The sequence below is a fragment of the Cornus florida genome, unplaced genomic scaffold, assembly GCF_030987335.1.
Source record: "Cornus florida cultivar Cherokee Brave unplaced genomic scaffold, ASM3098733v1 CherokeeBrave_3.0.0_Hap2_Chr01, whole genome shotgun sequence".
NCBI lineage: Eukaryota > Viridiplantae > Streptophyta > Magnoliopsida > Cornales > Cornaceae > Cornus > Cornus florida.
The window spans coordinates 36,856,365-36,879,858 of NW_026775571.1; the positions used below are offsets into that span (position 1 = coordinate 36,856,365).

The 23,494-nt window shown below is 36.5% G+C and overlaps 1 protein-coding gene across 1 annotated transcript in view; it reads left to right on the top strand.

Annotated features, from left to right (window-relative positions):
* The first annotated feature begins 15,705 nt into the window (after positions 1-15,705).
* Positions 15,706-23,494, top strand: part of LOC132294815 (serine/threonine-protein kinase PBL27-like) — a 37,533-nt gene continuing 29,744 nt past the window's right edge. Inside the window, exons 1-3 of the mRNA XM_059792817.1 lie at positions 15,706-16,154; positions 17,055-17,254; positions 18,373-18,562. Of these exons, the coding sequence (XP_059648800.1) occupies positions 16,025-16,154; positions 17,055-17,254; positions 18,373-18,562 (520 nt within the window). The 5' untranslated portion in view covers positions 15,706-16,024. The remainder of the gene's footprint in view (positions 16,155-17,054; positions 17,255-18,372; positions 18,563-23,494) is intronic.

A 23,494-nucleotide genomic window follows, 5' to 3' on the forward strand; every position in this document is an offset into this window, starting at 1 on the left:
AACCCCCAAGCAACCTACCCAACGCGCGAACTTCTTAGGGCTAATTTGGAGCTACTAACCCCCAGGCAGCCTACCCAACGCGCGAACTTTTGACTTAGAGGACTCACGTCCCCGTACTAGAGCCAAACTCTAGCCATCTGACGAAACAATGTCCTAAGTGATTCCAAAATAAGCCAAATAAGTTCACAACTTATACATGATTTATATAATGCACGAAGTCACCTTCCATACACAAGTAGATTGTAACCATACAATATATGCTCTAAATCCACAACTACTATAGGATGACAATGTCGAATCTTCAGAGTGCGATTCGTTACACGCTATAACAATATAACCCAATATTGAAAACATAAACTCATAAATTCATTATAAGTCAAAAGTCATGCTTTAAACATACTATCAATGTCAAATACATGAGTTAATCAATAATACAATAGAAACAGAATTTAATCAATAAACTATTTAAATTCCCTAGGTTTCAAATCTCAATCAAATGGCCTCCAATTAATACATGATAAATAATATAGCATGGTCATTACATACACCACATCAAAACTCGATTAGGCCATAAGAACAATAAAGTGGAATTTAATTAAATCATGATAATCAAATCCCTAACTTCTAAAACAACATCAAATGGTTCCAAATTAACATATGCTAGAACATAAGTCATAATTATCACAAATATCAAGTTAAACACTTAATTAGGCCAATGGAACCCTTAATTAGATTTTAATTAATCATTTTAATTAAAATCTCTAGATTTTCATACTTGTCCAAATGCTCTCAAATTAAAGTATATTAAATAACATGCCAAGACATAATTTAAAAGCATATCACAAGTCAATTTTATGCTAGGTACGGCCATGGGATTTAATCTTTCACAAAAGATAAATCTTAAATAAAATATGCAATTCTTATTCAATTAATCCCAATTTAATATATGTTAACAAACATATTAAAATATGATTTTCTAGCATGCCACAATTCCATTCTAAGTTATACACATCATTGTGAATTAAATTTCATACAAAGAAATAATTAATACTAATTTTCTAGAATCGATACAAGGCATGCAATTAAGTTATATAATCATGCTAAACACTCAATACAACACACACAAAAGCCTAAAACATCCCCTACCTCAATTTGAGATGAAAATCTCAAAAGCAACCAAATGGAAACTGCTCCGAATCCAACGAAACTTCTAGGTTTTGTCGAGGACTACACCGTACACATAACCCCCAAGGAAGCCCCATCAAAATCATAACTTGACTTCAAACTCATACTCAAAGAATGGTCAGAAATGGGTTCTAATAAGGGTGAAAGAAGCGCATAGTCAACACGAACACTAAACGCAAAGGCTCTTCTATGTTCTGACGAAGGAATGAAGCTCAAAAGAGGAGAGAGAAGATAGCAGCCTCCCTTGGGCTGCCATGGAAGCTTCAGGTTGTGCAAGAGAGTGGGGAAGATAAAAAAATAAAATATCTCACCCCCTTTTATAGAAATCTCAAAAAGTGCCCTGAACGGGCCCCGCCGGGTCCAAAAAAGTGAAATTTGAGCATACGCGCTCAAATGACAAAACTCGGTGAACAAAAAAGATTCAAAATGAGAAAATATGAACAACGGAAGAAACAGCGTCAAAAATTGAGTTCCAAGCAGAAAGTTATGCCCAAACAAGTTTGGCGCTAACTAGGGCTAAAAACCCTGAAACTGGAAAACAATGACCAGAAGGAATTTCTAAGAGTACACGACTAGACGAAAAGTGAAAATGAATCCCGTATGAGGATCCAGGCTCAAAATAAGGCATTTAGCAATAACTTTCATTAATTGCACAATGGCCAATCCAAAAAGTGAAAACTGCACTAATGGCCTAGAATGAAAATATCTTCCAAAAATATTTTCTTAAAAACCCCTGAAATAAAATATCTTCAAAAGATATTTACAAAAAACATTCCAAGAAAAGAAAATAATTTCAAAGAACTTTGCATTCATGCCCCTATAGACATCGGGAGCAACCAGAATACTTTCTTGCAAAAGTAAAGATACGTATTTCGTGAAAACCACTCAAGATGGAGATACATGAAGTCAAAAACCAACTTCAAACACAAGAAGTGTGGTTATGCCAACAAAGTGTCAAACGAGGAAAAGACAAAATAGGGAAAAGGACGAAATAGGGAAAAGGACGAATAGTGAATAGTGTCGAAAAAAATGAAAAATGTGGAAACGACTCGGTCCTCAAAGGAAGTTGTCAATCCACAGAAAAGAGTCTCGGAAATCACTCCAGAGCACTCGAGACGACACTAATCAACGAGAAACCAAACTCAGAAAGGAAAGACAACAGAAAAAAAAAATTATCCGTGAAAATCTGGGTCATTACAGCATTTATCCGATTTAAACAACACATCATATCCTTTATCACATAGTTGGCTAATACTAAACAAGTTATGTTTTAGGCCTTTAATAAGTAAGACATCGTCAATAGATAAAGAAGAGGATATACCAATAGTTCCGATCCCGATGACCTTACCTTTTGAATTATCTCCAAATGTAACACTTTCTCCTTTGTGAGACTTGATAAAGAGAAATTTTGATCGATCTCCCGTCATATAACTTGAGTATGCACTATCAAGGAATCATTTGTCCTTGGATGAATATGGAGACTTTAAGCAAACCTACAAAAGGAACTTAAGTAATCTTCTTTTGGTACCCACAATTTCGTGGGTCGATGAGAGTTAGGAAGAAACATATATGTCCCTTTAATAATCCAAATTTCTTTTGTCATACATGGCCTAATTGGACAATGATTGATCTTATGTCCTAACTTCTTACAATAATTGCATTTTGGACTAAAAGAGGAATTTTTAACAAAGTAATTCTTTTTCCTCTTTCAAGGCTTCATTTTCAAGTTGAGATTTTTCAAGGTTTTGAGAGATGATGTACTTTTCTCTTTTAAGACTAACACATTTTTTAACCATTTTGCCTAATTCATCATGCAATTCTTTAAAAGCATCTAGCAGGTAGTTACGTGCATCAACCAATTCATCATAAGTAGTTTCCAAATCAAATGAGTCGTGATTAGAATTTACCTCATCTTCGTCGACCATGAGCCAAAGATTAACCAATTCATTAAATTCATCGTCACTTTCTAATTCATTTGAATCATCATCCTCCCATGTAGCTCGCATGGCTTTGCCTTTCTTTTTCCTTTCCTTTTCATTTTTGTAGACATAGCAATCGGATTTAAAATGTCCCAGTTTTCCACAATGGAAACAAGTAGGTGCTTCTCTTTTTCCTTGCTTACTAGATGAACCACTTCTTTTGAAGTTGTTGCTCTTTTGGTACTTCTTCATTTGAAGGACTCTTCTCACGATTTTGGTAATGAGAGCAATTTCTTCTTCGTCTTCATCATTAGGAGCCTTATCGATTGCGACTTCTTTGGTAGTAGCTTGAAGAGCTATGTCCTTCTTTTGAGTTTCTTTTTCTTCATCTCTATCATTTATTTCAAGTTCATACGCCATCAATGAACCAATGAGTTTATCTATGGGAAGTGTGTTGAGATCTTTGACTTCTTGGATGGCGCTCTTCTTGGCTTCCCAATTTTTAGGCAAAGACCTCTTAGGAATGCTTTCATTTTGATTTTCCAATAGTTGTAGTCACTTCCGTCAAACCAAGGAGGTCTATTGTTAGATTGACCTTCTTGATGAAACATTGTATTAGCCATGATCGTTCTCTAAGATGATTAAATCTTTTTCTAGAGATTAGGCTCTGATACCAATTGTTAATCACTAATTGACTTTAGAGGGAGGTAAATAGAGTCAATGGCCAATTTTTAAGATTTATTTCCAACTAATTATTATGCAATACTCAATTGGAATATTTAAGTAATATAAGCACAAATATAAAGAGATAGAGATAAAAATTTGTAAACAATGACTCGGCGATTTAGCGAGGTTCGGAAGCTTTTACTCCTCGGCTCAAGGTCCTCCCTTGAGACTTTCCAAAATCACTAGAGCTCCTCCTTAATAGTGGAGAGCAAACCTTCAATTGAAGCAAGACCTTACTTCTCTTCCTTGCTAGGAGAACACCCTTCTCCTAGGCTTTGCTTTTGGGTCATACCAACCCTTACAAGATTGTAGAGATATAAATGAAAGTTACAATAATATTTCTCTCTCTTTCTCTCTCTAGAATATGTTACAAGAATCAATCTCACACTAGAGTAAGTGGATGAAATAAATGAAGCTCGGGACTTTAAACTGATAAAAGAGAGGTAATGAGAAGTGAAAGCTCAGATGAGAATTTTTGGGCTCTGTTAATGCTCTTGAATGCACTGGAATAATCTTCTTGAATGCTCTCTCTAGCTCTATATTTTATCTTCAGACCAACCCTCTGTATTTGTAGAGATTTCGAATTCAATAAAGCTGTTGCATGTGGTTGGGAGCATTAAATGAATTTTTAGCCATTTGAGATTTGAATCTGCAGAGTTGCGACCAAACCGGTTGACATGTGGATAAACCGGTTGACATCTTGGCATGAACTGGTTGATGTATGCTACAAACCGATTGACATCTACTTCATAAACCAGTTGATGTATGTTGCAAACCAGTCGACATCTTCTTATAAACCAGTTGATGTATGCTACAAACCAGTTGACATAAATGAGCTTCATCTTGAATTTTGCTACTGCCTAGATACCGGTCGACATGAGCTTAGTAGGCATCGACGTAAATTGGCTTCTTCTTGGATTTTGCAGTTTTGAGCCCTTTTCTCTTGTGCTTTGTAAATACCATGCCTTGATACATTGAATATGATAAAGTACACTTGTATGCATGAATTTAGTGAGATTGAGCTTCAATAAATTCCATCTTTTACTGTGACAAGTTTACCTATATCTCACACTCCTATCTACCCTTCTTCTTGATGCCTTTAGTTGATCATGAATTCTTGTAGAACATTTGCAGCCTTTTGGTGTTTCAAGAATGTACATCTAAGTCCAAATGATGACATGAAGTTCCTTTCTTTTCTTCTATAAAGAGGCATTCATTTTTCCTTACATTTAAACTCAGTTGAAACATTAAAATATAAAACCTCTTTAAATGATTTGTTATCATCAAAACAAATGGATTATGGTCATTTGATTAACAATTTGGTTTCAGGATCAAGCGCTTTACCACTGCGCCAAAAGCTATAGCTGTTAGCCAAGGTGCAACTTTATTTCCTTATATTAGCAGCGCAGAGCCCCGCACTAAGTGGCAGTTGGACATGAGGGGTTGCGCCATTACAACGCCAACAGGTCCCGCTGTCAAGCCCCTTTTCGAGTCAAAGGTAGATTACTGGCTCCCATAAACCAACAATCTCCCCCCCAACAACTACCCTGGGACTCGAACCCGTGACCTCGCTATAATACCAGGTTTCAGGATCAAGCGTTTTACCACTTCGCCAAAAGCTATAGCTGTTAGCCAAGGTGCAACTTTATTTCCTTATATTAGCAGCACAGAGCCCCGCACTAAGTGGCAAGTGGACATGAAGGGCTGCGCCATTACAGCGCCAACGGGTCAGGCTGTCAAGCCCCTTTTCGAGTCAAAGGTAGATTGCTGGCTCCCATAAACCAACAAGTTTGTAGCTTGGATAGGGCATTTCAGCGGGCTGATCCTTGCCGTCAGTCGGCTGATGATGCAATTTTGGCAAGCTGATCCTTACCGTCAGCCTGCTGATCCTCCCTGAAGCCTTCCCTTTTCAGTTTTTCTTGGACAGCTCTCTTGCACCAACTTCAGAGGGTCATATCTCACTCATTTTTAATCCAAATCAAGTCATTCTTGAGTCTAAATTCAAGAGCTTGAAGTTAGATTTCTATGGTACCAACCACACATAAAAACTCTAACCGTAGTGAGAGTTATGATAGTTCTAGTGAGTTAGGGTCGCGGTATCTCTTAACCGGAGGATGCCACCTTTTCCTTCTTCATATCTTTTTCGTTTGGACTCCGAATCAAGCGATTCTTGAGTCTAAATTTGTTATTTTTTTGTTGTATTTCTAATGGTATGCTTGGTAGCATCCATTTTTGTTTAAAATGACCATTTTACCCTTGGTTCATTTCTTATTGGGTTTGAAATTCTTGATTTAGTACTTGACTTATTTGAGTTTCATAGCTTCATGGGGAGTCATTTTGGTACCTTAGGGATGACATATATCTCTAAAGGTCATTTTACTTCTTTCACTACCGCATTTCGGATCCGTTATCGAGTTATCTTTAGGTCATCACTAACGCACCGGGTTTATAAAACTTGGGCCGTCATATTTTCCCTCTATATAATGCATCAACAGGGAACCAACAATTTAGTATATATATTTATTATATACTATTTTTCCACTTTAGTGTTTAAAGAACCAATAATCTCTTCTGGTCCCTAATGATTATGCTTTATTTTTGCACCATTTGGTCTCTAATTGTGTAGTTTTTATTGTTTGGTAATTTTTCTATGATGTTTTTCTCATTATGGCCCATCATTTTAGTTTCTTTCTCTCTTTCTTTGCTAGCTTTCATCATGGCCTGAGAAAATTTCAAAGAATATGTCCAGCCAAAATTATAAGTTATATCATTTATAAATATATATATATATATATATATATATATATATACACACACACATATATATTTATAATATAAGTTATATAACGGTTCGGTCCGGGCTGTACTGGTCCAGCAAGACCCAGGACGTGACCGTAAAATTACGGTTTCATAATTTTGGGCCTAAAACTGGACTAAACCGCTATACAATTAGCCCAGACCGTCCAGTTCTCTTCGATCCGGTCCGATTTTTCGGTTTACATATTTTTTGAACACCCCTACCTGAGAGTGAAATACCATAACAATGATAGGGAGTGATATATAACGATTCTCACAATATATCTCAACCTATCGCGAATTTGATTCATATTTTAATTAATATAAGAGTACATCATTTACTATTGACTATGAAGCATTTATGATTGCTATTTACTTGTATATGACCACCATCACATGTATATAAATCTCTGGTGTAATCAAGTGGATAATATCAATTGCCATAATGAATTGAAAACATAATACGTTGCATCCATAAATTGTATAAATGATAAATATAATTTCTGTAAGGAAGGTATTCCTTTAAAATTCAAATAGAATTTGTTATGCTAGGGCATACAAAAAACTAACATCTTTATTATCGGTATCATGGTGATCTTCTGTTGGACATGGTACTATGTTCTACAGGTTCGGTTGTTCCGTCGAAGGCCCTAAAACTGGGCATGGTGAACTTCTTCAACTTCAGAGTTTTAACGATCTCATCAATGAATGGCGATTGAGTTAGATTATTGGCAACCTAAGTGGTTTGCTTTTGGTGAAGAGTTTCAATTTGTTGCTGGAGCTCTTCTTGCATCTTCCTCATGACTCCTTGTCACTGTGATGGTTCGACTCCTTGTCACTTTGATGGTTTAGCTCCTTGTCACTTTGATGGTTCGGCTCCTTGTCACTTTGATGGTTCGGCTCCAGTGATGTTTTCCGAACGGAGTTGTATAAACTAAGAATTGGGAAACAAACAATTCCCACAGACGGCATGAAATATCATATGCCGCATATGCATTGAAAATATATATGGATTGTAGGATCATGTGATGCAATCACTTTTGATTTCAATATGCTTCCAAGACTATGACCTGCATAAGTGAAAATACCAAAACAACCTTGGAAGCGTCATTATTGTAGCATCTATGTTAGATAGAATATAATGATGCATATAATATGATGATACTACATCCATCATCCATCCCATTTTAGATGTCAGTTTCGGGAACTGTGACTCACAAATTAGCAAATGTAATATTGATACTATTATGCATATGTAATATTGATTTGACCTTAAATTAGCAAACTGTAGGCATAAACCAACAAAAATAATTAAGATTTTTTATTGGCTAAGTTTTGGAAGGAAAAAAAAAAAAGAAAAAAAAAAATCATTGTTATAAACTTTGGAAGCAAAAGATAATCTTTTCTCTGACATTTAGTATGTTTTAACTCGGTTTTTAAAAGTGTTTATTAAAATCAATCAAACTAATTGTTAAATTGTTGTATATTTTTCAATGACACCACCTAGGTCATGAGATAAAAAGAGGTTATCGTTACGGTGGTCCATCATCAATAAAGAGAGGAGGGATTGGTTGTATCATAAATGAATGAGAATTAAAAAGAGAACATTAACTTAAGTTTCGCTACAATAGAAAAAGAATGGAAAGCAATAAAATGTTACTTTCCCTTTTCTTCTTGAAATATGAAAGTATTTTCTAAAAGGTTGAAAGTAAAATAACTTTACTAAACATAATTTTAAGGGTTAATTACAATGACACCCTCTGAAGTTTGACATAATGACAGCTATATATAAGTTGGGCCATTTTTGAACGATGACACCCCTGAGATTTGATAAAGTTAACAAAGACACCCCAATGGTCCAAACATGCCCTTAAAAGATGTGAAAAGACGAGAGTGCCCTCAATATTTAATTCATTTTAACAGTAAAATATTAAACATTTAATAAAGACTGAAACACCCTTGTAAAATATCTGAGTCTCACACAACCATGACCGCCCCTACCCTCTATTACCACCAGTTTCTTTACGCCCCACCACCTCATGTCTCTTTATCCTCCATACCACCACTGCAAAGCTCCACAACAGCCACCGTTTCTCTCCATTCTCCACCACCATGGCAAATCCAAAACACTAATTTTCACTACATATATATATATATATATATATATATATATATATACACACACACACACATATATTAAATATTTTGGGGAATATCATAGAAATCAACATCTCTGACCATGAATGCAACTATTTTGACCACCGTTACCACCATTTCTCCGAGCTTCCTTGAATTAATCAACCTCCTTCTCTATCTTAGAACACTTTAGGGGCATCTTCTTCACCAAACAATACATCGATTTTGAACCCTAGGGTTTGTGGAATTTTGTTAATCAATTCAGACTAATTTGATCTTCATCGGATGGTGGAACTTGGGGTTTTTACAGTGGCGACAAAGACCCACCCCTCTTTTTCTTCTTCTTTTTCTTCAACGACCCCGAAGACCCACCCATCTTCTTATTCAACGACGGCAACGAGCCTGAAGACCCACCACCGGTAATTTCAACATACTCTCTCTACGACGGTGCTTCCCAATATGCGAATCTTCGATCTACGACGAAGATAGGTCGTCTCACCCACGATGGCAAAACTGACGACTAGGGTTTCGGGGCAAGGAGCACCGTCGGTATTGATAAATGGCTCTTAGGGTTTGATTGGAACCAATACGCGACGTCGATCTGCAGCGATGGCGGGTGATGGTAGTAGTGGTGGCGATGACGGGTATGGTGGGTGGTAGTGGTGGCGATGCCGCTGCTCTATTTTCCTCTCTGTTCTTCCATATATATATATATATATATGGGCAATAGTGTATATATATAAGGGCAAATTTAACTTTTCATGAATTCTGATATTTTACAATAAAAATGAATTAAATATTGAAGGGCAATATCGTCTTTTCTAATGTTTTAAGGGCCTGTTTGGATTAAAATTATCACAGGGGGTGTCTTTGTCCAAAAAACAGCAAAGTTGTATATAGTTATCAATATATCAAATCTCAGGGGATGTCATTGTAATTAACCCTAATTTTAAATATTGATTATACTTTTTAAAGGTTGAATAAACAGGTAAGAGTTATGTACAACATTTCTTAGCGTTGGTAATCTAGGCCCAATGACCGTCGAAGGCCCACACTATTAACGTAACAAAATAATTGTTTTTAACCCTAAATATGCACTGGGCTTTTCATATTGGCCCAAAAAGAATCAGGTCCAATGACCATCAAAGGCGCACACTGTTAACGTAGCAAAATAATTGCTTTTAACCGTAAATATGCATTGGGCTTTTCATATTAGCCCAAAAAGAAATAAGATCAAAATACCAATAATGAGTACGTCAACTTTCTCATTGAAATAAACGGTTTCGAAAGTATAAAACACTTCTTAGTGTTGGTAATCTAGGCCAACGACCTCCAAAGGCTATTGCATAGTGAAAATAAATAAATAAATAAATTTAGGCCATTGGAGGCCCACACTCCTTTGCCATAGCAAAATCATTATGTCTTGTAACCCCAAACCTAATGTATTGGACTATCATTTTTGGCCCAAAAAGAATGAAAATCAGAAGACCAATACTTTTATTTATTTATTTATTTTCTACATAACACTAGGTAGACACTTTCTCATTGAAATTTGAGCACAGCTACACATCTCGAATGTTCGATCTTGAATGTGATGTGGCGATAACTAAAAAGACATTAATGTCCTATATTTTAATATATATTATATTTTATTTTTTTATACATTTGTATTTCTTATTTTAGCAAACTAAACAAATTGTCAATTGAAGGAAAAAAAAAATAAAAATAATAAAAATAATAAAAAATAAAAAAAAAAAAAACAATTACACTAGTGCTGTGTTTGGTGTGCAGAAATAGAATGAAATGGAATACCCGTTTCAACCATTTATTTGTTTGGTATGCAATTTAAAATGGGAATGGTCTTTCCATTTGAATGAAAATCCATTCCATAACTAAACTTATAAAATGGCTATTCCGTTCCACAATTAAACCTATAGAATGACCATTCCATTCCCAGGTAAATTTTTTTTATCAACTTCCCAAATAATCCTCATGTTCCAACTCCAAAAACCACCACTACCTTCTGTGTAATACCCCTAGTTTTAAAAAGGATAAAATTGAAATTTCAATTATTTTTATTGCATTTTTATGTGACTAGTTGCTTAGGTGTTTAATTGTTTTATTTGATTTATATTGTTAATTGTGTATTTGAATGTTAAATTAAATATGTTGTTTTATTTTTTTAAACGAACCTGGGTTTGAATAGGATTAACGGACTGTTTGGATGGAATAAATGGGTACAGTTTTACCCATGGAAGTATATACATGTATATATGAGTATATATATATATATAGGGTTAGTTTTCATTATTGGTATTTATTAATAATCATAATTTAATATATATTATAATTTTAGGGTTACGTATATTCTGTTGTATCGTATGGGCCGACTAGGTTTTAAAGAGGTTTTCAGTTTATGATTTTAATTCGATTTTAAGTTTAGGGTTTTATTGACTTAGGATTTGGAATTCGTTATAAATATATAACTTATACGTCTCTAGGGTTTGAGAACCCTATTCACAACACAGTGAGGGTAGAACATCATAACAGAGACTTGTGAGAAAACTGAACGTGAGAAAATTGAGCGATAGTAGTCAAGGTTTTGGCCAAGGATTGTAGGCCGGACCAAAGAGGAAGGTTGAGGGATGTTTGTGGGTTAAACCAAGAGTGGCAGAGGAGGTTCAATGGAACTAAGGTCGCCGGAAAAACCTAGGAAGAAGATGGTGAAAGGTTTCATATCAAAACCTTTAAAGAAGCAAGTTCTTCTCTTTCTCCTTCTCATTGGCTCGTGTTCTGTGCACTAAGATAGTCTCTAGGGTTTAATCAATTAGTAACTGGAATTTACATGTTTATTATATGCTTTATTGATGATCTGGTTGTGTTGAAATCATATTTGTTGTAACTCATGCATGTATGTTTTCGGTTCTGTTTTCTTAAGGCATGTGAATTCTATTGTAATTTCAGTTACTGTTTTTGCTTTCAATTACTGTAAATGAACCATGAGATTTTTACTGGGATTGGATAAGACTCCTAAGATTAGTTTGTGAAAAGGAACAGAGGGGTTAGGATAGAACTGTTGTTGCAAAAATAGTTTCAGTTTTATTCCTAACGCGTGTTAGTTCGGTAGCAAATTTAATCTCTGTAATTGATTTTAATTGTTGATATCAAACCATTGGGATGCTACTGGGTATTAATAAGACACCTAAGATCAGTTTTAGAAACCAACGGAATGGTATAAATAGGCTGGAGATGAAGCAGAAGGTCGGAATCGGAGAGAAAACTGGACTGGAGGCTCTCAAGGGGGAGAGAGCCGGCTCTAGAAAGCCAAGAGCTGGCTCTCCTTTAGCAAGAGCCAGCTCCAAGGGTGTTTGGAGCCGACTCCAAGTGGGAAAGAGCCTGCTCTTTTATTTTAGAGCAGGCTCCAACATTTTTGTGCGTTCTGTGAATGGGTTTTACGAACTGTTTGATACTGTGGGCACTGTTTGAGCTTTTGAATGGTTCTAGTGGGTTGTGGGGACTTCACAGAGGGTCTAAATGGTTAACTCTAAGTGTTATTAAACTCATTGTTACATGGTTTAAGTCTCTATGATAAAGGATGAAGCAGTGTAAAAATATACAACTGTGCATGCTATTAACAGAAGAAAGGAACAGAATGGCTTAATTAAATTTTAAAAATTTAATGAGACTTAACAGAGGGATTAAATAGGTAATTTTGGGTGTGATTAAACCTTGAAATGATTTAAGTTGATTTTTAAATCAATGGGACAAAAAGTATAAAATTAATAAATTTTCTACGCTGTTAACGGATGGAAGACGGATTAATTGCTTAATTAAATTTTAGCAATTTAATGGGATCCAGTATGTTAATAAAACTTGTTTTCAAATGCATGATAAGGTTTTATATTGGATTTGATCTATGCATATTTTGGATGCTAGTTGTTGAACTGTTAAACAATAAATGGTTTAAACTCTTGGATTTAGATTGCTAAAACTTAAAACACTTTTCTGCAATAATATGGATATTTGGTTTTGGATTGTAAATTACTTACTTATTATTTATATATTGCAATTTACACGGATATGGAGGATTGTATGCACCGGTATGGGACAGTGACATACTAGGTATGGTTAACTCAAAACGTTAATTCCTACCTTATGGATTTTAATTGGTGAACAGTTTTACCTGTTCGATCAATTATATAGATTTTGTGGATTGTATGCACCAGTATGGGACGGTGGCATACTAGGGACAGACTAATTCAAAATACTCAGTCCTACTTATTTTGGAATAAGGGTACGAATTATAAAAAAATATAATTCTCCTTATATTTAAGTCTGTGCAGTTGAATAAGCTAAACGACTTACTGGATCTCTTATATAAGTCTGTGCAGTTGAATAAGTTGTACGATTTATTGGAGTTCCTATGGATGGATATGAATGGACTTTAAATATATGGTTATGGTACCACGAGATGAGCTTGAGTCTCAGACTTGTTGGTCAGGGTGCGTATATGCGGTGGATGCGTAGCTGGCTATAGTAGGTTGAGGTGTACCCTGTTAGGTCTAGGTACTTATGCCCACCTTTGGGTGCGTTTTCGCATGTTACCTTCTATTCAGGTTGAGACCCCTACTGTAATCCAGTGAATGTCCTTTAGTGTGGATATATATATATATGTATGGACTAGATAGCTATTGTTGAGATATCTAGGGTGTATCTGCATATCGGGTCACTGTTTTGATTGTAGTTAGAGAAGAATTTGCATGTGGGTCTGACCCACTCTTATTTTTTCAGGTATTCATTAGTTCCAGTCTTAGAGCTAGATCATGCTGAGCAGATACAATCATTCACTCCACCGATACTGTAGAACTTTGTTTCATGTTTTAGGCTTTGGTTATATTTCCGGTCATTTGAGTTCAGTGGGATATTTTAGAGGTCCACTACATAGATTCCCGAGTTGTATAATTTGGAGAACGATTTGTATTCGTGGAGGATCAGTAGTAACAAAATAGTTTATTTATCAATGGAATTATTTATCCTAAGGTTTCAATTATTGGATTATCATTTTAGTTTTCATTTCAGCAAATTTTATTTATCTCATTTGTTTTAATTGTATTCTGTGTTCGATTATTGCTAATTGGTTTGATATCCTCAGGTAGTCGGGCGTGGGCCTGGCCAACCCGCATCAGGAAATCTGGGGGTATCACATTTCACAACAGCCACTTCCGTCTTTCACCACCACCACCATCGACTTCCATTGCCTTTCACCACCGCCGCCGCCATCGCCATCGCCTTTCACCACTGCCACCACCATCGCCTTTCACCTTCCACCACCACCTTCACCGTCGCTACCTTCCATCGCCACCGCCGCCACCACCACCAACGCTGTCACTGCCCTTCACCACCACCACTGGCACAGCCTTCCACCACACTACCGTCTTCCATCACCACCGTCACCACCTTCCGCCACTGCCACCGCCTTTCACCACTACCACCGCTACCGTCTTCCACCACTAATGTTACCGTCTTTCACCACCTTCACCTTTCACCACCACCACCGCCATCCCTTCCACTACCGTCACCACCTTCCACCACCACCATAGTCACCTCCATTGATTTCCACTATCGTCACCTATACCATTATCTCCCTTCACCACCACCACCACACTACTGCCACCATCACCTACACCAATATGTTTCTTTCTCTGTCTTTAATTTGCTTTTCTCTACTAATATATATATATTTTTATTATATATACAAATATATACACATATATTCTCTTCTGCACTCAATATATTTTTCAACTACTCTATATGTGTTGGGCATCTCTTTCAAATTTAACTTTGATAAAAAAATATTAAATCAAACTACAATCATTAACAGCTTTAAGTGAATTATGTAAATTAGGGTTCTTATTCACGAGAAATAGATCATTTGGTAAAAAATTGTAACTTCTAATTTAAATTATTTGAAGATTTAATAGAAGGGATTTCTTATTCACGAGAAAGCGATCACTCATTTATGGTAAGAAATTATAATTTATAATTTTAATTATTTGAAGATTTAATAAAAAATGTCTATCCCAAACGAAGATATACACTAGAAGAATTGAGTTCAAGTTACTAGGTGTGGTAGTGTTGATCATGTGATAAAAGGTGCATACCACAAGTGCTCCACTTCACTATCCTAGGTCCAACTAACGAGTCATCTTATTAAGTTATATGAGAGTTTAGATTCTATAAAGTTTTTCTATTTTTTCTCAATTGTCTATATTAAGATATTTTTTATATTAATATTTTTTATATTAAAAAATTTACTTTTAAAATATACAAAACAGCCAAATATATTAACAATTAAGTACTCACCTAATTCAAGATAAAATTACAAATCAAAATCCATGAATTATAGAATGTTCCTTTTTCTTGAAATTAACAGTTCCAAATGTATAAAATACAGTACCGGCATTATGAGACGTGATCAAGAGCCATGACATCACAACTTTTTATATCCCGATCCAACGGCCCAAAATCATGATTTCACACAGACCAAAATTTTCTGACCGTACACAATCATTACACTCCCTTTCTTTCAAAAGAACATGTGTTAGGAATGTCCATCACAGAGTGTGGAAGGACATACCCTTTAGGTGGGACCCACTCTCCGGCAGTGATGGTGATTCTTACCCAAAACCGTAATTTCAAACTAATTTGAGGGTAGCAAATTTAGGGTAATCCAAAAATACAGTGGCATTTTCGTAGATACCCATAAGATTACGTTGACTGACTCCTTTAATTTAGCCATTTAACCTCTCAATTACCAAATCTAATTCATTCTTATTTCCCTTTTATCCCCCAAATTCTATATAATTTCCAATGTATACGTGGGTGGGTGTATAGATATATATATACTATATATATATATATATAAATATATAAAATGTTATATTAGTATATTTTTGTATTATATTTTTTTCTGCCTTGTTTCTTTACCTTCTCTTCAACCATTTGTTTCTTCGATTTGGTGATCTGTTTCCTAAGACAACGGGTACTTGATCTTTGTTCTTGTTCTAATTGGTCACTGATGAGTGACTGGTGACTGAGAATTCTGCAATGAGAATTCTAGAGAGAGAATGAGTGATTGATTGGGATTTTTTTTTCCCAGATGGGGTTTTGACGTTATGAGCGGTGATTGTTGAAAGGGTTGAGTTATATACTCATATTGAGATATATATTTGTTGGGTTTTCGGATTTGTTTTGGATTTGATATGGGTTGGTGTTTTCCATGTTTTGGATCGTCAAACAAGGAAGGGAATGGTGTGAAAGAAGTGGTGAAGAAAGACTCTGTAAAGGAAGGTTCAGCAGCTCAGTCTCACCATGTGACCAGAGTTGGTTCAGGTAGCAACTTCATTTTTTCATCAAAAAGATTGGTTTTTTTTTTTTGTATATATTCTGTGATGGGTATTTTATGTATTTAATTGTTTCGATTGGTGGATAAGCTTGTGGTTTATGAATTTTGCGTTCGTCTGATTTTTTAGTTTTGGCTTATTTAGAATTTGGGTAGTTAAATTTTTTTTTTAGTTTAAACTGGTCCATCTGTGGGAGTTTCTTTCATTTGGTTGTTTGCTGAATTGGAGTATTCTTAAATTCACCATCACAGTCCAGTGATGAATTTTTATTCAATGTGTTTGTTTATTGTTTGCACAGTTTAATATTTTTCCATAATGTTGTGTTTGTGGAATGTATTTTGGAGATCTGCTCTTAATTTTCAAATTTTGTGGCATTTTGCCCTAGTATGATATTTTGGTATTCATGGATTCATTATGAAATATAACTCCTTATAAGAGTCTTGCATTTCAACTATAAGTGGAGACATGGCTTGTAAAATAATAAAATAATAGAATGGAAAATTCACGTCACCAAACCCCGTTTGGGATAAAGACAAGGATGATGATGATGAAGAGCATTTCAAATGATAAATTTGAGTGTAATCACCGTCCATTAACTGATCAGCTAATTGGCAGCATTAGTTAACATATAACTATCAATAATCATAATGTCAATTCAGAATTGGGCCAATTGGCCAAGTTTGTATTCAAAATATCAAGCTCGGATTACTCCATAAAAGGGAAATCCATAGGAGTAGTGTGGTGATGCACTCTGGGTAAAATTTTATGCTTGTGGAATACTGAATGAAGTTCCACATTATATATCATTTTATTTGGTTTATAAGAAGTAGATGTTCACTACTTGATTCTTTGTTTGGCCATTATTTATATACATAATTCTTTTATGTAGAAAAATCAAAATCTCGGAGTGGTTCTGATACTAAGAAGGAACCAGCAGTTCCAAAAGATGGACCAATGGCGAATATTGCTGCCCAAACATTTACATTTCGTGAGCTTGCTGCTGCCACAAAGAACTTTAGACCAGAATGCCTGCTGGGTGAAGGTGGGTTTGGACATGTTTATAAGGGCCGCTTAGAGAGCACAGGACAGGTGAATATTTGATTGATTAAATGTGGAAGTCACTAGAACAATGTTATGAAACATGGCCACTGAAAATTTCTTCTATTAAGACTCCGTTTTTTTGAGCGTAAAATATTTTCCTTGTAAAATGTTTTCTATGTAACACTTTTTCATGTAGAATGTTTTCTTTATTTTTTATTTTCCGGTGTTTGGCGAAGGTTTTGAAAATATTTTTCAGAAATTTTTTTTGATGTCTGGCTTCTAAAAGTATTTTTGAATTAAAATTAAAAAAATTATTTGAGTCATTGATTATTCAAATTTTCTCTTACTATCAGTTGGTCCAATTATTTTTATACCAACAACAATAATTATTTGACAAGAAATATAAAAAAATAATCAATTGATTTTTGAAAAAATGATAAGGAAATCGAAACAAGTCTCTCTATCATCGAATGCAACAAGTGAGCTTTTTTTTTTTTTTTTTTTTTCTCCACTTTACGTATCACTTTTTAAGGTTTTAGAAAGTAATACTACATGTTAATCACTAAGCCAATAATGATTACAAAAAAATATAATAATAAAAGCAAATTGAAGAAACCAAAAATAGGAAATTGTATGATTGTTGTTAAGGAAGAGATTGGCCGCGTGCCTCTCACCCCACAATAGGTATTAGGCTTATTGGCTCTTCTCGTAAGAGTTGTTTTGTTTCTAATCATTATAACACATGTAAAAGGGCTCCTCTATTTATCTCCCTAAAAACTCTCTTTATTAAAGGGTTCCTTTCTGTCTCTCTCTAGACACCCTCTTTCTCTCTCTAAACTCTCTCTAGTCTTTTTTTGGTCACTAAGTAACTCTTCCATGTACTTGATTGACGTTTTCGATGCCATTTGCTTTTGTTGAGGAGATCGAGAGTGAACTTGATAGGTTCGGAAAATGACTTTTGGAGGATTAATTGGTAAGTTGTTTTGGTTAAGTTTTGGGAAATTATTTTCCTCTGTAAAAGATTTTCTTTGAATTTGGGACTACCAAACACTGGAAAACACAAAATATTTTTCAGAAAATGTTTTACGCTCAAGCAAACGGAGCCTAAGTACCTATCTCATCTGTGCTTTAATAACTTTTGGTTGGATGAGATGATTGTGTTGCAGGTAGTTGCAGTGAAACAGCTTGATCGGAATGGCCTTCAAGGAAATAGAGAATTTCTGGTAGAGGTTCTCATGCTTAGCCTCTTACATCACCCAAACCTCGTTAATTTGATAGGTTATTGTGCTGATGGAGACCAGCGTCTCCTTGTTTATGAGTTTATGCCACTAGGATCGCTGGAGGACCATTTACATGGTAAGTTTGTATGCTTTTTATGCAGTAATTATATAATCACAATTTAACGTACTCATTTATATTTCTGCCAGTAGTTCAATGGTGTTGTCATTTGATGAGATTTCAAATTAGTATTTAGGAGGACCTGTTTTTTATTTTTAATATGTGCTGCTTTTTATTCTTTTTACCACTTGACCACTTGAGAGATTTTGATAACCTGAAAAGTTTGTTATGGTTGCAATATTATTCATTATATGACAATATGGAGTAATCAATGTTTAAATAAAATTACTGATTTAGGATTTGGTTAGCTAAAGTGAAAACCTTGGTCCTGCTTTTAATTATCTATAAGAAAATAAAAAGGAAAAAATATTTGTCTTTGCATGCATGACTGCCTTCATCAATTTTGTATGTTGGCAATATGGCTCTTAGATTGAGTAAATCTTCATGAGCAAAAGCATCATATATTTATGAAACTGAGTGCAGCGATCATAAATTCATGGAATTTTAACACCTCAACTCAACTCAATAAAGCCTTTTCCCGAACTACTTTGGAGTCAATTGCATGGATCCAATTTTTCCATTCCCCTCTAACTAAGATCACATGTCATTCATGTTCTGTTGGACTTGAAAAAAGTTGTATGTTGATTGTCAAACCTACTGCAACCCTTCTTTTTCCCGGGCTTGGGACCCACTATATAAAGATAATACATTAAACATAACACATACGGAGTTAATTCCAACACATCACTAAGGTTGATTTATTAACTCAATTATTCATTTGTGTTACTTGGATACATTTTTAATCTCAAATTTCATATCAATGGCGGCATAATTTAATGGTTCTTTTAATACAAGCTAAAGTAACTCGTAATGGAGACTTTCTTTTGGGAAGAATAAACGAAGAGGACCAATAAACATGCATAGAGAAAAGAACAGATTTTACCACACGTTTTCCATTATTATTCATGTTGCATTTTCACCATCAGCTTGTAGCTTGAGCCTTGAGCGGCATCTCATCACTTTAAAGGAGAGATGCAGGACTCAAGGCCTAGTTAGGACGATTTTGTGCATTATTTATATATATAAAAAAATATTTTCTTTTTCCATAAAGAATCCAATAACTGGAGGCTATGTTACATCACTTTTAAAAAATGTCTGGAAAACACCGACATAGAACAACATCAAATAAGTATATAACATGCTTGCTTTGGTTATGTCCCCCACGTGTTTCTAGAGAGAGAGAGAGAGAGAGAGAAGAGAGAGAAGCTAATATATTTAATTGCTTCTTTGTATATTTTTTTCCTTACAATTGAGGTACTAAAGCTACTAATGCATTGGTACTCATAGACTCACCCCCACCCATCGAGATAGGGGAGGCATACTCACCCACGTAGTCCCAATTAAGATTTGAACCCTTAACCTCCTCTTTGGTAGGTGGAGAAGATACCATTCAAGCTATTGATTGGGCTCTGGTGCTCATACTTGTACCTATCATTCAAGCTATTGATTGGGCGTTGGTGGTAATACTTGTACCTATCATTTTGGGGGGAGAGAGAAAGAAAGAGAATGATGGAGATTAATTGCAGTAATCTTTGGTGTATAAAAGGCTCAAAAAGGAGGATTCTAAGACTCGAGCTGGCGTAGGCTATGTGATGTGGGTCCACATGGAGTCATGAATAATTGGGTGTTTTGGTCAACTTTTATTCTACTATTAAATTAGTATCGATTGCCTTAATTATGGGGTACTCCAAGGGTCAAGTATTGATTGCCTTAATTATGGTATAATCCAAGAATCAAGTTTTGATTGCCTCAATTATGGGTAATCAAAGAGTCGTGAGTTATACTCCTAAAATGCTATATAAAAGGATAGGATGTAAAGTCGTTGAGGGGATTTGAATGAATAGAAATATCTTATGAAGTTTCTTTGCGGGTTATTCACAATTTTTTTTTTGATAAGTAAAATTGTATTAGAAAGCGTTCAAAAGGTGAACACATCCCAAGATTAGTATAACAACCAAGAACGAAATAGAGAGAGTCCCATAGCCCCAAAGACCCCAAAAAATCCATGATCTCCTCAACAGAAGAACAATCTCTCCCCGTACCCCAGCAAAAAAGAGAACAAATGATGGAGTACTTTATCACCTCAATGGGTAACTCCTCCCCAGCAAAGAATCTTCTATTACGTTCTTTCCGCAGGCACCACCAAATACAAAGCGGAGTCGCCCTTCAGAGATCACGAACACGAATCCCCATCCTTTGCCCCTTCCAAATATCCATAAGACCCCGTGTGGTCCGAGGCATAACCTACTGAAGGCCAAAAAGACCCAACATAAGGCTCCAACAGTCATGGGTCACTGGGCAGTGCAAGAGAAGATGGTCCATAGACTTTCCATCGGCTATACACAAACACCACCGATTAACAATGATATGTCGTCTCTTTATTAAATTGTCCAGAGTCAAGATCTTACCCCAAACAGCAGTCCAAGCAAAGAAAGCCACCCTAAGAGGAGCCTTCGAATGCCAAACCGTTTTCCACGGGTAAGAGTAGGTCTAAAAGCAAGAAATACAGAAGAAGAAAGATCGGACCTGAAAAATCCCCTGTGGAGAAGATGCCCAAGTCAAGAGGTCTATCCCAGTACCATCCACCTTCTATCGATACAAAAGATCCAACAAGCCAACAACATCATCCAACTCCCAATCCTAAAAGGCTCGCCGGAACTGATCATCCCTAGAAAACCTACTGCTATCAAGGTGATAGCAGTCGGCAACTAAAGCATGACAATCCACAACAATCCTATACGACCTTGGAAATCGTCTACACAATGGACGTTCCTCGCACCAAGGATCCTCCCAAAATCGGACATTACGACCATCCCTAACTTTGAATCTAATATGCTTAGAAAACTCATCCCAATGGAATGCCACACGCCCACATCGATAGTAGATCTAACAGGTCTAGCAGACCATCCTCCTCTCTCCTCCCCAAACTGACAAACAATAAGCTTCCTCCATAGTCTATGTCTTTCACTACCAAATCTCCAAAACCACTTGCCAAGAAGAGCCCTATTGAAAGGGGCCAATCTCCGAATCCCAAGACCTCCCGACTTAAGAGGCCTGCAAACCTGCTCTCACCTAACAAGATGATATTTTAAACTCCTCCCCTCTACCGCCCCACAGAAAATTACGTTGAATCATCTCGAGTCTCCTGACAATGGAAGAGGGAATCTGGAACAGAGAAAGGAAATAAGTTGGAAGACTGGACAGAACACTCTTTACCAACATGACCTTTCCTCCCTTCGAAGATATTGTTTTTTCCACCCAGCCAATCTTCTCTCGAAGCGCTCAATAACCAGGTCCCAACTACCTGCCCTTCTAGAAGAGACACCCATAGGCATACCCAAATAAGAAATAGGGAAGGAACTCGTCCTACATCCAAGAACAGCTGCAAAAGAAGCCACCTGCTGAACCTCCCCCACAGGAACAACCACACTCTTCCCCACGTTAATTTTCAAGCCAGAAACAGCTTGAAAACAAACCAGAACACATCTCAAATATCTCAATTGGGATACCTTTGCCTCACAACCTCAATCTTTTAACATTTTGGGTCAATGCACAATGACGTCACTATGGGCGATTTCACCCCACTAGGGGCGATTTTTACAGCGATTGAGACTTTGTTTTTTTCTTTCTTCTTTTTTTGTTTTATTCCACAATGAAATCTTACTTAGAAACTGCAAGGATTCCAAGAATTTCATTAGCTGGGGATGTGAAGTCGGTTGTTTCGCATCGAGGGCCGTCTTTGTATATCGATGGAAGTCCGTCAGAGGGAGGAAATCAGTACTCTCATCTTGCTTGGTTGGTCGTTTTGATAAGGAAGTTGGGGGTTGTGATCGTGTGGAGGAATGGGCAGCGAAAGCATGGAATACGTCCTGTGGTGTGGGGGTTACTCCATTATCTTATTCGATGCTTCTTTTCAGGTTTCCTTCTCAGGCCGAAGCCCAACGCGTGTTAAAGGAAGGACGACGTCACTGGGGATCTACAACTTTACGGATCGATGTGTGGTCTTTTAGGGTTGGATGTTGTGGCGTCCTTAGAGAAAAAGGACTCAAACAGATCCGGATGTTTGGGCTCCCCCTTCATCTATGGTGTCATGCCCTATTTGTTGAAGTAGGGGAGTTATGCGGCGGATTTGTGGGAGCTGTTGCCGATGAAACCAGGGATGCCGAGAGCGTTCGTATTACAGTGAGGATAGGATCGACTTGTCCGCACTTTGTGTTTATTAATGATGATACTTTCTGCTACAAGGTGGCGATTTGGGAAGAAATTGCGCCGGCGTTGGTTCCCTCAACAGAGAGTATCGAAGGCGGCGAAAGGCCTACTCATATGCCGGAGAAAGGATGGGTACGAGGAAGATCAAGTCAACGACAAGCGCCGGTTACGCGCGTCACAGCTGATAATAATTACTCTACACGTGGCGCTCATAGAGTTTCATTTCCAGATTCCACACTATCCTTATCTACAAGGGTTGGTAAGGAAAATGGGCTGGGCCACACAGATTGGCCTAAAGTTGATTTGGGCCGGAGGGGTTATGGGCAAACTAAAGCGTTAAGGCTCAAGCCTGATTTTGGGCTTAAGCTAGCCCATACTAAAAGACGGGTTATTAGAAGACCAAACTCAGTTTCTGTTTCAGTTCTTAATGACCCAAATCCAAGGAAAGCCTAGGTTAAAACTCAAGCCCAAAATCAAACTCTCTCCTCTTCTTCATTTCAGCGTCGGACTGAGAAAGAAAAGTGGAGACGGCCGGTTGGTTCAGCTAGTCGACAAGGTACTTGATGGACTCGTACTGAAAAACAGAAATGGGTAGTATGCTTTCCTTCTCCTTCTCCAGGTTTGACCCCTTTTTCTCATCCTAAGAGCTCATCTTCTACCCCTTCTTCGAGTAAGGTGCTG